Source organism: Pseudorca crassidens, chromosome 11, assembly GCF_039906515.1.
Source record: "Pseudorca crassidens isolate mPseCra1 chromosome 11, mPseCra1.hap1, whole genome shotgun sequence".
Lineage (NCBI taxonomy): Eukaryota > Metazoa > Chordata > Mammalia > Artiodactyla > Delphinidae > Pseudorca > Pseudorca crassidens.
This window is the reverse complement of record NC_090306.1, coordinates 56,499,490-56,513,191: the sequence shown is the minus strand read 5'-3', so window position 1 is coordinate 56,513,191 and position 13,702 is coordinate 56,499,490. Positions and strand designations below refer to the sequence as shown.

General features: G+C 40.7%; 1 protein-coding gene across 5 annotated transcripts in view; it reads left to right on the top strand.

The window, feature by feature from the left end:
• GRIP1 (glutamate receptor interacting protein 1) overlaps nucleotides 1-13,702 on the top strand; it is a 700,393-nt gene that overhangs the window by 484,681 nt on the left and 202,010 nt on the right. For all 5 annotated transcript variants that reach the window (XM_067697253.1, XM_067697254.1, XM_067697251.1 and 2 more), the window contains exon 2: nucleotides 2,878-2,958. In XM_067697253.1, the coding sequence (XP_067553354.1) occupies nucleotides 2,878-2,958 (81 nt within the window). The remainder of the gene's footprint in view (nucleotides 1-2,877; nucleotides 2,959-13,702) is intronic.

Here is a 13,702-nt window from a genome sequence, read left to right as displayed (position 1 = left end):
GACTCATTCTAGATGCAGGTCCTTCTATAAATTTTCATCTCTGGGCCTCAAGTCCTGACTCTAAAATGAAAGAGTGGTCTAGAGCATCCCTTATAATCATGAGATTCTAGTGATATATCTACAAATGGCCATTAAAGGACTTAAGAGAAAACTACCATGGAAGACTCCACAGCTCTCCATGACTGTCTGCTCCCCAGACATTCTTGCCCTTGAATATCCTATTATGGAGCCATCAGCCACTGATTCATTCAATGTCTTCCCTCTGTTTCTATCTTCAAAGTTTGAATCAAGAATTGACTTTGCGTAAATCACATCAAGAGAATTGATGCGTATTCTCTGATGGGTAGGTTTTTACAAAAGGCCTATGATGCCTCCTGGAGGTTTAAATTAAAGATATATTGTTAGGAAAAAGTTTCTTTAAAAGCAAATGTTAAAAGGCGCCATGCTGCTCTGTTGCTATGCTCTCCTTAACTCATGATGAATGTTGCCAAGATTCTGCCTCACGTCCATTAAGAATTACTGCTTTCACCTTAACTTCGGTAAGCTATTCTCAGATAATATCAAACTTATTTCACTCTGGTCCTTTGACCAATGCAAATTTTGACTTCTAGGTAATTGTCTACTTCTGCCTGTGTTCAGCAAGGACACTCTTGATACTGGGAGTGAGGCTGGGCGCTGGGGAGTGGATAAGCAGAGGCTGGCCAGGTGGCCATCTATAATTCAGTTTCAACCTTTTAAGGATGTGTATAACTAGACTTCTCGGCTCTAAATCAAGGACGTTTTCAAATATAAATGAGAAAATAGTTTTACCAGGGTTGACTGCTTCTGTAATGCAAACTGGGTAAATTTCTAAAGACATGCCTCCTTAAAATAGAGCATCAAGTGCAAAACACCCCAGAGTCTCCTGGTCAAATCTCTTATTGCCCTTTAAGAAAATCCAACACTGAATTCAACCCAAGACTTTAATTGGCTGGACTCTAGACAAATTGAAAACTGAGGAAAGCCCTCAGGCTTCCAAGATGCTGTCCCCTGAAACTGGTCGTCGTGATTGGTATCTCCTGGCTCAGTGCTCTGTACTCATAAATACACAGTTTCAAAGTTTTAGATAATAAAAGGAAATACATTTTTAAACTGGTTTTATAAAGAATCCAGATTTTAACATATAGTAAGTTTGTTTTAATGGGTATATGGCTGTATAGAGCATATTGCCTGGTTATTAAATCAACACTGTGAGAAAAGAGTTCAAATACTCAGGTGGGCATTGGTTTAGCAAAGTGAAGACTTTTGTAGGATAATGCTTGCATTTTGTGTTGTGGTTTGTGATTCTACTCAAAATCACATTTGCAAAGAGAAGAGTCAGAGATCTAGGATACTGCTTCCTAAGCAAAAGTGACGCTGTTGAGTGTATTGGTATCTGAAAGTTGGTAGTTTATCTTTATGGTTGGAAGAATTTAAAGAATCGTGTGACAAATGGAATAGAAACATGAAACAGCATGACTGCCATTTTTTAATTGCAGCTTACAGCAGTGTTACTCTTTCGTTTTTGTCATTGCTTACAAAGACCTTGTTAGTTTTATGAAGAAATCGTGAATCATTTCAACCAGAAGAACATCCTAAAGAGGAATCGAGTTCCTCAGTTTTGCAACACAGACTACTTAGTTGGGAGAATTATGCTCTCAGGTGACTAAGTCTTGTTGCTGAATTAAATCCTTGTTATATTTAATAGTTTGCCATGCACAATATAATGCTTTTTAATCCTTTAATGATTTCCTATCACAACAATGACAACAACCACCACAAACTAACCTGATAGTGTGGCCAGAAGTAACCTTTGGGTCATCCAGCTTGAGTAGATCTGCTAGGTAATTATTTTACATTATGTCTGCTCAGGCCAGATACATCCTATTCTTGAAAATGTTTAAGGTTGTCACTCAGACATCTCTTTTACTTTATACAAATGTCCCATGCAAACTAGAAAGAAGATATTTGCCATCCTAGGTCATTATTCCTATATTCCAAGACAGACTAAATCCTTTCCTAGATTAAAAAAAAAAATCACTTTACTTAGAATTTGATGGATCCATCGCTTGTATGATTTTGTCACCTGGTGTTTTGCTCATTCAGCTTCTTGCCTGTCACAGGTATACTAGGCTTTAGTCCTTCTGTCTCTTCAGTTGCTCTTTTTCTGGTTCTGCAAGTTATTTCCATCTCTTTCTAAAAGAGGGCACATCAGCTCATTGCAATATATGTCTTCTTTCCCCAAACCATCCTTCCTTCCCTGTTCTTAACCTAGCTTCTCTGGTCTTACTCTGAATGTCCCTGTCCCTTTATTTTCCACTGGATGCCAGTTCCTACTTCCAAGAGGAACCCACTAATTCTGTGTCTTTACTCCCTGCAATACTAATACTCTGTCATCTGCTTCTCTGAAATATAACATTTCATTTCCTTTGTTCTTCTACCTGTTTATTCTTAGTGCCCATTGAGCCGTTTTATTCCTTCTTTGTCTTCTGATTACTGACAGTCACTGATGCTTATTTATCAATGAATATAGGTGACAGACGAATAATCTGTGTACTGGATTTACAAACTTCTTACCATTCTATGCCTTCATGTGCATTATAGCTTGATCCTGACAATCCTAAGAGGTGGATGAAAAAGTATATCCCTCTTTCATAGGAGAGGAAACTGATGTTCAGAGCATTTTAAATGACTTGACCTTGTCCTATGGCCAACCCAAGGTTAGGACCCAGGTCTACAGACTCTTTCTGTTGTATCCTATCACCTCTCTCTGGCAGAAGGATTGCAGTCCATTGGAAAATCTTCACTACATTAGAAACTGGATGGAAATTAACCAAACCCTTCATTGTACCTTTGCAGATGAGAGTCCCTACACTAAATCCGCCAGCCAGACAAAACCGCCTGATGGAGCATTGGCTGTGAGGAGACAGAGCATCCCAGGTTAGACCAGACTGCTGGATTTTTCAGCTGTTTTCCTTTTGAACCCTGTTATTTGGTGATCCTAAATAGTTCCAACTTGGTAAAAAAAAAAAAAAAATGCTATTTCATAGGGTGGAGACTGCATTCTATACAACTTGTTCAAACAACGTTCATGAAAGCTAGACTCTGGAAAAGCTTGCAGACTTGTGAAAATTCATCTTGTGTGCAAATCCTTTGTAAAATGACTTGAATTTATATCAGCTCTCACTCATTGACTTACTTTCACCTCTGATTTCAGGGTATGGTTCTCACAGCAGCATCTATCCCTTTACTGAGACAAACCGGGCATAACAAAGTGGTTCAGAATTGCTGTGGCAGATCATATATATGCTGAATAACAAATTACTCTTTTCTTCTTGTCTCGTTGAACTTGGATTTACTTCCATCGAACAACTCTTGTAGAATTCTGGGACTTTTGTTTCCTTAGGAAGCTGTGATTAGGTTCCTTGTAGTACAATAAACGATACCTACTTTTTTCAACAAAAGATTTTTCAGAAATATCTTAAAATGTCTTTATCCCAAACTTCCATATTTTGAAACTTTGACATAAACATTCTAAAATTAAAGGAGGAAGGAGATTCAAAATATTATTCAAACTTTATCTGAACTCGGTAATTTGTGGAAAACCTCTTATGGTAGCAACTATACTTAAGAGAAGGATTAAAAGCATTAATACATTTAGAAATTTATCAAAATTAACGTCTTTCTATTATTATATACAAGCAAATTGAGTACAGCTAAAGCTTAGTGACAGGATTCTAGAGTACAGTAGTTTAACAATCCAGGAGAAACAAAGCAGTGTTTCCAATGTTAAATTGAATGGTTTGGCAGATCTGTCAATGAAAGGGGAATTTTCCATTTGCGTAAAGAGCGAGATGAGTCCAGTTTCTGCCCTGTTCGTGATTATTATTTATTTTTATAAGAACTACATGTGGTTATTTTTATTCTTATTCTGAAGGCTTAGACTCATAGTGAAAGTACCTGGCTTAGAAAGAGGCATGTTGTGAATGTTACCTATCCTTGTTTGTGTGCTTTGAAGATTCTAAAGTAACTTGCAATTTGTAATTAGATGGCATCACCCAGTGCTGAGATTTCTTCTATTCCATCCTATAAAACGTCATTCTTAGTGCCGATCACGTTTAGAAAAACTACTGCGATCAGCTCTGTGCTGTGCTCTCTGCTTTCTCCTTGTCAGCAATAAGGAAGTACCCAAAGTTTGAAGCTCGAGAATGCCAGTTATCCATCAATTCCTTCTTGGCCTCTCTAATTAGCTGGTGCTCAGTACTCTGCTGGGAAGCGTTGAAGAGACTTCCCACTGTCCTTACCACTTTATGTGGTACTAAAGAAAAGCACCGACTAGTCTCATGTTTTCCTTTCATGGGTTTTCTAGTGTTACATACTAAATTATAACACAGGTTTATGGGCCAGGCTTTTCCTTAAAGTCCATAAGTAGTTTTTAACATTACATATTAGGTACAGAGAAGTTGTTAATTATAATCCTTAGTTCATGACATACAGTGATTCTTCATAATAGACTTTTTCCTTTTGTTCTTCCTCAGGTCAGTTTTTAAGTCACTGGAATCAGGAACCTTTTTTGTAGGCTTCAGGGGTTATTTTCCTGGAGTTTGAACATGAACAAACACCCTTTTGTTCTCTCTTAGAAGGCAGCAGCCAGAAGGGTTGGGCGTCCTCAAAAATCTTCTTAATTATTTAGAGCAGCCCAAGAGAAAAAAAGAGTTCACCAGCCAGAAGGCTAAGAAACCAAAGCGATTAATAACTGATGAGGACTTACTGTTATATCTTAAGAAATAACAGTAAATTAGGGAACTTCTTGGAAACTGCGTCCTGACTGAGTTCTGACACTTGGAGTTCTGAACCTTTACTGTCTTACCTAAAAATCCCCATTAATTCTTGTTCTGGCAAAAAAAAAAAAGGGACTCTCCCCTGATCTTTGGCCAAATAGTTAAGTCAAAGGGAGATCTAAATCCAGCATCCAGAAATCTTAACCAGTCACCTACCATGGCAACCTTTATCCCTGTGAAGTCAGAGAGAGAGAGAGGAAAATGCGCAGAGACCTGGAAAATGCACACTCTTTATTATTTGCTGGAGCTTCGGCTGAAAAATCCCAAGGTGTCCTCCCGAGGAATGAAGGTGGACCCCGGGGAGCTAAAAGAGCAAAATCAAAGTTTACAGCCTGTTTTTTTTTTGTTTTTTTTGTTTTTTAGCGGTACACGGGCCTCTCACTGTTGTGGCCTCTCCCACTGCGGAGCACAGGCTCCGGACGTGCAGGCTCAGCGGCCATGGCTCACAGGCCTAGCTGCTACGCGGCATGTGGGATCTTCCCAGAACGGGGCACGAACCCGCGTCCCCTGCATCGGCAGGCGGACTCCCAACCACTGCACCACCAGGGAAGCCCTACAGCCTGTTTTTCTTTCTCCTGTGCTTACCTCCCAACCTCACTTCCCTCAAAAGTATTATCACCACCCTGGTAGCAAGGAAAGATGTGTCTAAAGAAAAAAGACACCAAGGAACTGAAAAAGGCGTAAAGGAAAGCGTGGCTCCTCTACTGGCCCCTGGATCTTCTCAGTGCAAAGGCACTTCTCAGGGCAGATTTTGGTGCCCCAATTCCTGGGCAGTAAGCAAACACCCAGAAGCTGGAATTTTAAAGGAGCTATGGCTTTTCCTCACATCTCTCCCCACCGATCTAATGATGGTGATTGGATTTGATCGTTCATGTGAACACTTTCTCTGATGGAAGAGGGGGAGGTGTAAGGGAGGAAGAGTACAAGGTAGTGGAAGGCATTTTAAAGCTCTCTATACACGTTTTTATGAAAGCTTAAGCTGTTCTTTGAAACTAATTCTATAGAGACCTGATGCTTCCTGGAATAAATATTTGTACACATATACATAGATAAGGTTTCTTAACATGGGTTCCACTATTTCCATGGCATAACAAAGCGTAACTTTTAATAATTCTGACCCAGAGAAGTGACCCTGAATGTTAACAAAAATATAATTTGCTTTTCATTCATATCAAAATCTACTACCACTGTCTAAACTCAAGATTGCTATAGCAGTTATTTTATAATCACAAGTCAAATATGTGTCCTTCATGAAATGACAATTCTAACTGTAAATCCTTTCGGCCCACTCCTGTCTCTTCTCAAAAAAGGGAATGGATTAAACATCTCTTAGGAGCCAAATGCATTTGATTTGGATAAAGGGGAAATGCATTTTTCTTGTTATTTGGAAACGTCATTTTAATCATGTCTCTTATGGCATAATGTGTAAAAAAAAGGTTTTTTAGTCTTTCATAAGGTTTTGTAAAATTTTTAATAACCATGCTAGTAAAAAAGAAATGACACGACTATCTATGACACTGAAGTTTAAATTTAAAGACTTAACATTCTGTTTAAAACTATTAAGGAGGCATATTTCAGTCTCACTTCCGCTCATTTTTTGAGCTCATTTTTGATGAATTCCAAGTACAAAGCTATTTTGAACTAACAGATTCTACTACGCATCTATGATTATTAAAAAGAATCTGTTGGTCTGATCTTCCTTTATTTGAGAGATTACTGGTGAATCAGAGTTTGACCACCTGAGGGTTTGTCCAGATTATTACAGGATATCTGTATGATTCTTGGATTAGCACATTTTACAATAATTTGTGGCTTTAGCCACTTAGAGATGAGGCATTTAATCATGTCTGTCTGATGTTCATGAACGGAAAAGACAGGATACTATACTAGACCTGAAGGCCTAGAGTTAGTGTACTATTTATTTGATTCACATACTTTTTCCAGGTAGGATAGCTTTCTTTGTTTATGCTAGTTTTGACAAAGAATTCTGGGCAATTCACAAAAGCAGGAAGATGTCAAGTGTTCACACCCATTGTCATTTCCAAACTTTGGTGCCCCAGGAAAATTATCTTAACTCTGTAGCCAAAATGAGCCCTCAGAAGTTTGTGTGGGAATTTTTTTTCCTCCTAGAATATGAGAAAAGACATTTATCAATTTGGTCATAATTAAGTGAAGATGATATGTCTTTCTTGCTTCTCACATTTGAGTATTTGCAGAGGGTGTACAGATATGGAGCTGAGAGTCTGAAATGCCCATTAGCCCAAGATGTATACACTCACGCTGTTTAGAATACATGGAGGAAGCATTGACACCTACTGAAAAGTCAAAGTGTGGAAAATAATACAGTGCCCTTGGTATCACAGAGAAGCTGGCAACCTTGATTTAAGGGGGAAGGACAGGAATTTTGAAGGTTCTGCCCTCCCTGTTCAGCATTTTCCTCTTTGTTAACACACAATTTGACACTTCATTGGTCTAAATTTTCATGATTATAGTAGATATATAGTGTGACATTTACAATAGGATTTTATAGCTCTAACACTCTTCAGGTGGATGAAGGGCATTTCCTCTGATTTTCGGGCCTGGTTCTCCTTCCTCTGTTTAGTTCCACCATTGAGCTGCTCCAAGAAATGGGCGGGTCTCACAGATGGGAAACCAAACTCAGTTGACTCAAGCAAGTATGTCATGTCATACAAAGCACGGGGCTGCACAATGCCTACGTGTATCAAATCGTCACATTGTACACTTTAAATGTCTTACAGTTCTGTCAGTTACGTAGAGAATTTCAAAGGCCAGAGGTCTCTCCCCCAAGTCTCATTTGTTCCTGTTTGAACAGAAAATGTCTGTGCGATCCTCTAACACCTAAAGAGAAAGTCTGAGCACAATTTAACAATACAATCGACAGGATGAGAGTGATTCATTCGAGAACGTGTGCTGCTATAGAAAAAAGGCCACAAAAAATATGCAACAATAGCTGGAGTCTGTAAATAGAGTGATGCAAAGCAGAACTTATTACTTCTTATGGCAGGTACGCATGAAGGATTTCCCCCGGAGAGCTGATCCACTTTGCTCTGTGGTACACCCTGAGTTCTCAAATAGCGCTGGGCAAAACGAGCAGCTTGATTTGTGTGTTCAGTGCTGCAGCTTTCATTAGCGATTCAGACAAATGACAGTCTATTATGTTTGAACCTCTCTCCTGCCTTCGTAGACACGGGTGGAATATAATGAAGTGGTACATAGGCAGCAAATGATTTTTAAACAATAGTTCTTTCAGCATGCAGTTTAGGGGAAATTATTTGTAATGAATTAGTGCTGTGCTTGGATATTCCCTGAGCCCCGCTGTGTTCCAGGAGTGGTGGCATTTGGTCAATGTCGTGCTCTGGGTACACGAAGTCATAAGAATGACTCTGACGACGGCCAGCACAGCTTCCCAGTGTCTGGAAACATTTCACGAGGAGGCTCAAGGAGACGTGCACAAGAGCCACAGGAGAAAGTCGTTTCTGTCTACTACTTTGGCACTGAAGATAAATGAATTCTCCCGCTCCCCAGGTTAGGGAGACCTTCAGTTCAGGGTGTTTTAATTAAGTGACTTTAGAGAATTTGGCTGGGTGCAAGCTGTATGGATAAAATAGATAACCAACAAGGACCTTCTGTGTAGCACAGGGAACTGTACTCAATATTCTGTAATAACCTATATGGGAAAAGAATCTGAAAAAGAATGAATATATGTATGGGTATAACTGAATCACTATGCTATACACCTGAAACTAACACAACATTGTAAATCAACTATACTCCAGTAAAATTTTTTTAAAATAGTTGCTCTGTAAAAAAAAATAATAATAAAAGAGTTGTATGGATTGATTGGCACTAGGGAAAGAAAAGAACCATCCTACACAGTTTAATGTAGCATAGAGCAGTTGAGCTCATTAATACTCCTTTCTTATTAGGGCTGACATGACTTAGAACAGCCCCCCAATTTCAGTCGTGTCATCTTCATAATGTTTGTTATATATGTTTGTTCCACCTTGACTATAATTAATATGATTTTAAGTAAATTTAAATTGATTCACTTTTTTCCTTATCTTTATCCTAAGCTTTATGATCTTGAATTTGATATGCTAATTATATTTTTCTAATATAAGTTTTTAAAAATTATAACTGAAAATTTTTTTTTAAGTTTTATGTGTTCCCTCAAATATATCCATCAATGTTTACATACACTATACTTTGGGAAACACTGGCTTGGAGTGAGATTCTTCTCCAAAGAAATGCCTTTGAGAACTTCAGTTTGTCAGTATATTGACGAGTAGTCGTTGATTTATAGTGCAGAAATGGGGCGTTTGGACGGGAGTGGAAGGCATTTGGAGCTTTTGCTATAAAATGGAAAGAAATGCTGATAGCAAGGAGAGAGAACAATATTAACCCAAAGCCTAAGAAATAACAAGAATGCAGTGATCACAAGAGTAACCTAATCTAGAAAGAGAGAGTGAGGGAAGCCATAGATAAATTATAAAAATACTGGTTGTCATTCATTTCATGCTGTGTTCCAAGTATTGGCCTAACCATTTTGATAAATAATGTTGCGTTTCTTCCACAACACCTGCAGGAACTAAGTTTTGTTCATTTCCCTGTAACAGTTGAGGGAACAAGTTCGGAGAGCTAAAGTAACATGCCAAGGTCATAGGGCTAGAAAGTAGTGGACAAAATAAAATTTTATCTGAAATGCATTTAGGTAACAATGAATTTCTACCAGAGTCCTGAGCAGTGAGTGAAAGGAGAAGGTGATGAGAATTCTTAATGAGAATGAGGTGTAAAGACTGCCTCCTAGTGGCCAATGGAGCCTCTGCTCTGAAGTAATGTAAGAAAATGTAAGGTGGGCAGGAGCCTGTGTGGGTGGCCTCTGTCTGTCCAAGTTGCAGAATCTATCTCAGTCATCACTGACTGTGCCCTTGATTACAGGTGGGTCAGTGAGTAGAGGCTGCGCTCATAGGGGTCATGCCATTATTTAAGTAACTGAGGGCTAGCAGAAACTGAGGAAGCAGGCTGCTAGTTTGCTTTAGGCTGTGCTGTCATCTGTTCTATACATTTGTAATTTTCAAGGAAAAAACCTGAAATTGCCGAAGCAGGCTTTTAAATACTTGTTCTTGAACAGGTAACACCATAACTCTCTGCTTTGTGTTTCGCTTCTAAAACCTTAGAATAATACAGAGTCTTAAGATAACACTGAATGAGTAAAATGAGTCACTTTGCTCTGTGGCAGAGCATTTCACCTGGCAGATAGATTTCTAACATCAGTTCACATAGATCTCCCAATATCCGATTCAATGAGTAAAGACTGACTCTGGGCAATGTGCTCAGTATATACATTTTCAATTCTCTTAATAGTAAACATTCTTGTACATTTCTAAGGACTCTTACTGAGCTAGATGGTAAACGGATGTTAGGAAGATTTCTGCTTCAGAACCGGGGGGCAGTGGGGGGAAACTTTATAGCACCTGGAAAGTCTTGTTCTCCTTAGGAGTTTGATTACTCCCCTGGTGCCGTCCTGCCTTCTGCATGTAAATGTAAACTGCTTACACATTGATTCCATGCATTTCACCCTTGCATATTTCACCGCACGGCCTTTATTTTTCCTCCAGCCAATCCCTTACTTGCTCCCGAAGGCCATTATAACTAAAATGATCCTCACTCATTTTTTATATGTGCCTAGTAGTGTTCCAGAAGCTAGCAGTATCCTACAAGCCTCTGTCCTCCTGGAGTTGGCATGCTAGTGGAGAGACTTGGCATTCAACAAGCACTGACTGCCTAACATAAGGTCAGGCTGTGCTAAGTGCAATAAAGTGAAATAAACTAGTATAAGGTGTAGAGAGTGGTGGGCAGAAAGACCTGGACTCTGTGTTTGAAAAGAAAGTCAAGGATAGCCTCAGTCAGGCAGTAACAACTGAGTGAGCCTAAAATGAGAGGTGAACCCATAAGGGTCTGGGGAAAGAGGATTCTAGGCCAAAAAGAACAGCCAGTACAAAGGCCCTGAGGTCAGAACAAGCTTGGCTTGTTAAAGAAACTGAGAGAAGGCCAGCATGGCCAGAAAGGATGAAGCAATGCTGAGAGTGGCAACAGATGAGGTTGGAGAGAGGGAGAGACAAAGGTAGGTTCTGTAGAACTTGTAGCCAAGGTAAGAGCTTCAGTTTTATTCTTGGTGTGACAAGAAACCATTGCAAGGATTGAACAGTTGAGGTACTGATGCATTTCTTTTTAAATCTCTCTAGCGTCTATATGGAAAATAGACTTTAAGGAGACAGGAGCAGAGACAGGGAGATCAGTTGCCATTGTACTATTTCACTCAAGAAATGATGGTGTCTTGGACTAGGATGATGGAGGTAGAGGTAGTAAAAATGGTCAGATTAGATGTGGAATGTGAGAGGAAGAGAGGAGTCTGGGATGAGTCCAAGGGCTTTGCTCTTAACTGGGTAAGTAGTGATGCCATTTACTGAGACAGACCCTGGGGAAGAAATGGATCAGTGGAAGGGGGAAGTAGGGAACTCAGAGGAAAGGTCAGTGGAGATATAAATTTTGGAGCAATCAGTTTGTATTTACACCCTTGGGGATGAGGGGTACCATCTTCGTAGGGCAGATAGATGGAGATGGGGTCCAAGGTCTGAGCCTGGGGCTTCCAGCCTTCCGAGGTCAGCCATGAAGGAAGTTTCAGCAAAAGACTTGAAGAAACGGAGGCAGTAGGAGGAGAAGCAGGAGAATGTGGTGCCCTGGAATCCAAGTTAAGAACCACATGGGACCAAGGAGGGAGAGAAAAACTGAACCAAGTATTGATGGTAGGATGAATAAGACGAGGACTGAGAATTGGCTAAAGGATTGTGTAAGAAGAGAGTTTGTAGTGGACCCTAACTAGAGAAGTGTCAGTCAAGTGGTGGGAGCAAAAGCCTGCTTTGAGTGGGCTGAGGTGAGAATAGGACCTAAGTAAACAGAGGCAGAGAATGTGCACAACTCTTTCAGAATTTCAAAACACTTGGACTTCCCTGGTGGTGCAGTGGCTAAGAATCTGCCTGCCAGTGCAGGGGAACATGGGTTCAAGCCCCGGTCCGGGAAGATCCCACGTGCCGCGGAGCAACTAAGCCCATGCGCCACAACTACTGAAGCCCACACTGCAGAGCCCGCGAGCCACAACTACTGAGCCCGTGAGCCACAACTGCTGAAGCCCGCGTGCCTAGAGCCCGTGCTCCGCAACAAGAGAAGCCACCGCAATGAGAGAGGCCCGCGCACCGCAACGAAGAGTAGCCCCCGCTCGCCCGCGCGCAGCAGCGAAGACCCAACGCAGCCAAAAATAAATAAATAAATTTTTTAAAAAATGTTTTTTCAAAAGACTCTATCAAGAGGAGCAGAAAAATGGGACAGTAGCCGGAGGGGGCATGTGGTCTCGGGGAGACTCCCTTTTTAAATACAGGAGAGGATACAGCGTGTTGTGTGCTGACCGTGGTTGATCTAGTGGAGTGGGAGAAATTGACGCAGGAGGGAAAGGGAATGAAAGCGAAAGCAAAACCTTTGAAGAGGCTCCAGGGGGGGCATCCAGCATGCAGTGGAGGTGTCAGCAGGAGGTCAGGCAGATGACTCCAGAGGCACAGGGGCAGGAAGATTATGGTAGGTTTCCCGCTAAGCAGATACGTGAGTCCTCTTCTGACTGCTCTGTTTTCTTCTTGAAATAATAGGTGAGGTCATCACAGAGAGGAAGGAGGGGAAGGGTTGTAGAGTGAGGAGGAGGTGTCATTTCAAAGGCTGGGAGAGTGGATTGCCTTGGGCAACGTCCAAGGGTTACCCTGCAGCCTTGTAGATCCCTAACTAAATAGAGGCCTCTTCTCTCTTAAAAACCTGACTTCTTCAGATCAAAAAGGGATGAAATGAACTTACACATCTGATGCTGATGCCCCATGTCGTCCCCACATATCATATTCCGTCTCCCGATGGAGCTCTCCTACAGCTTCTGACTTTCATAAGCATTTCTTTTTATGAACACCCACAATATCATGTGTTTTTATCAAACCTTCTGGCAGGTTAGCTCATCCTGTTTCAAGTCGCTCTGCAATTATTTTCCTGGGTTCTAGACTTACCTCTAATTTAAGGTTACAGTCCCTTTATATTCAAGAAAATGTTTCTTTATTTAAAGTTCTCCCACCAAGCTTTGCCCAGCAGGGTTCATAACTGGGTGCGGTCCATGGTTGTTGTATGAAAGACTTCTCTCATCACCTGCTTTAGGATCTGATCACTGTTATGCACCAAACCTTACGAGACACTGAGATGGAATGATGAAGCATGCCTTGTAGTACACTTACTGGTCTTTCTCTTCCAAACACTGTACGCACGCGCGCACACACACACACATCTTTCCTTCTGTTTTCCTCTTTCAGTATAGGAAACTTCACATCTAACCTCTTCTGCTTCAATATTTTTAGAGACAGGAAACTTACTATCTTACAAGGTAACCCCTGCTTTTTAAAATCTGTGTGTGTTAGGAAGTATTCCTTATGCCAACAGGCTGAGGATTCCCACCTTATACCTCTACCCGTTGGCTCTTCTAATTCTTCTGAACTTCCCCAAAGTCTTTCGAGTACTTTAATGCACCTATCAGCTCCTCCCTGAGCCGTCATTGTTGTTTAACCAGATAAAGCATGTTCCTTCCTTCAGCCTGGCCTTCTGTGACATGTTTTTCACACCCTGGTGGCCTTTCTCCATTTTGTCAATGCTCTCTTGCATGTGGCAGCCAAAACCGAATCCTTCCTCCAGCTAAAGAGCGCAGAGTATAAGAAAACCAGTACCTTCCCTGATCTGGGTGTTCT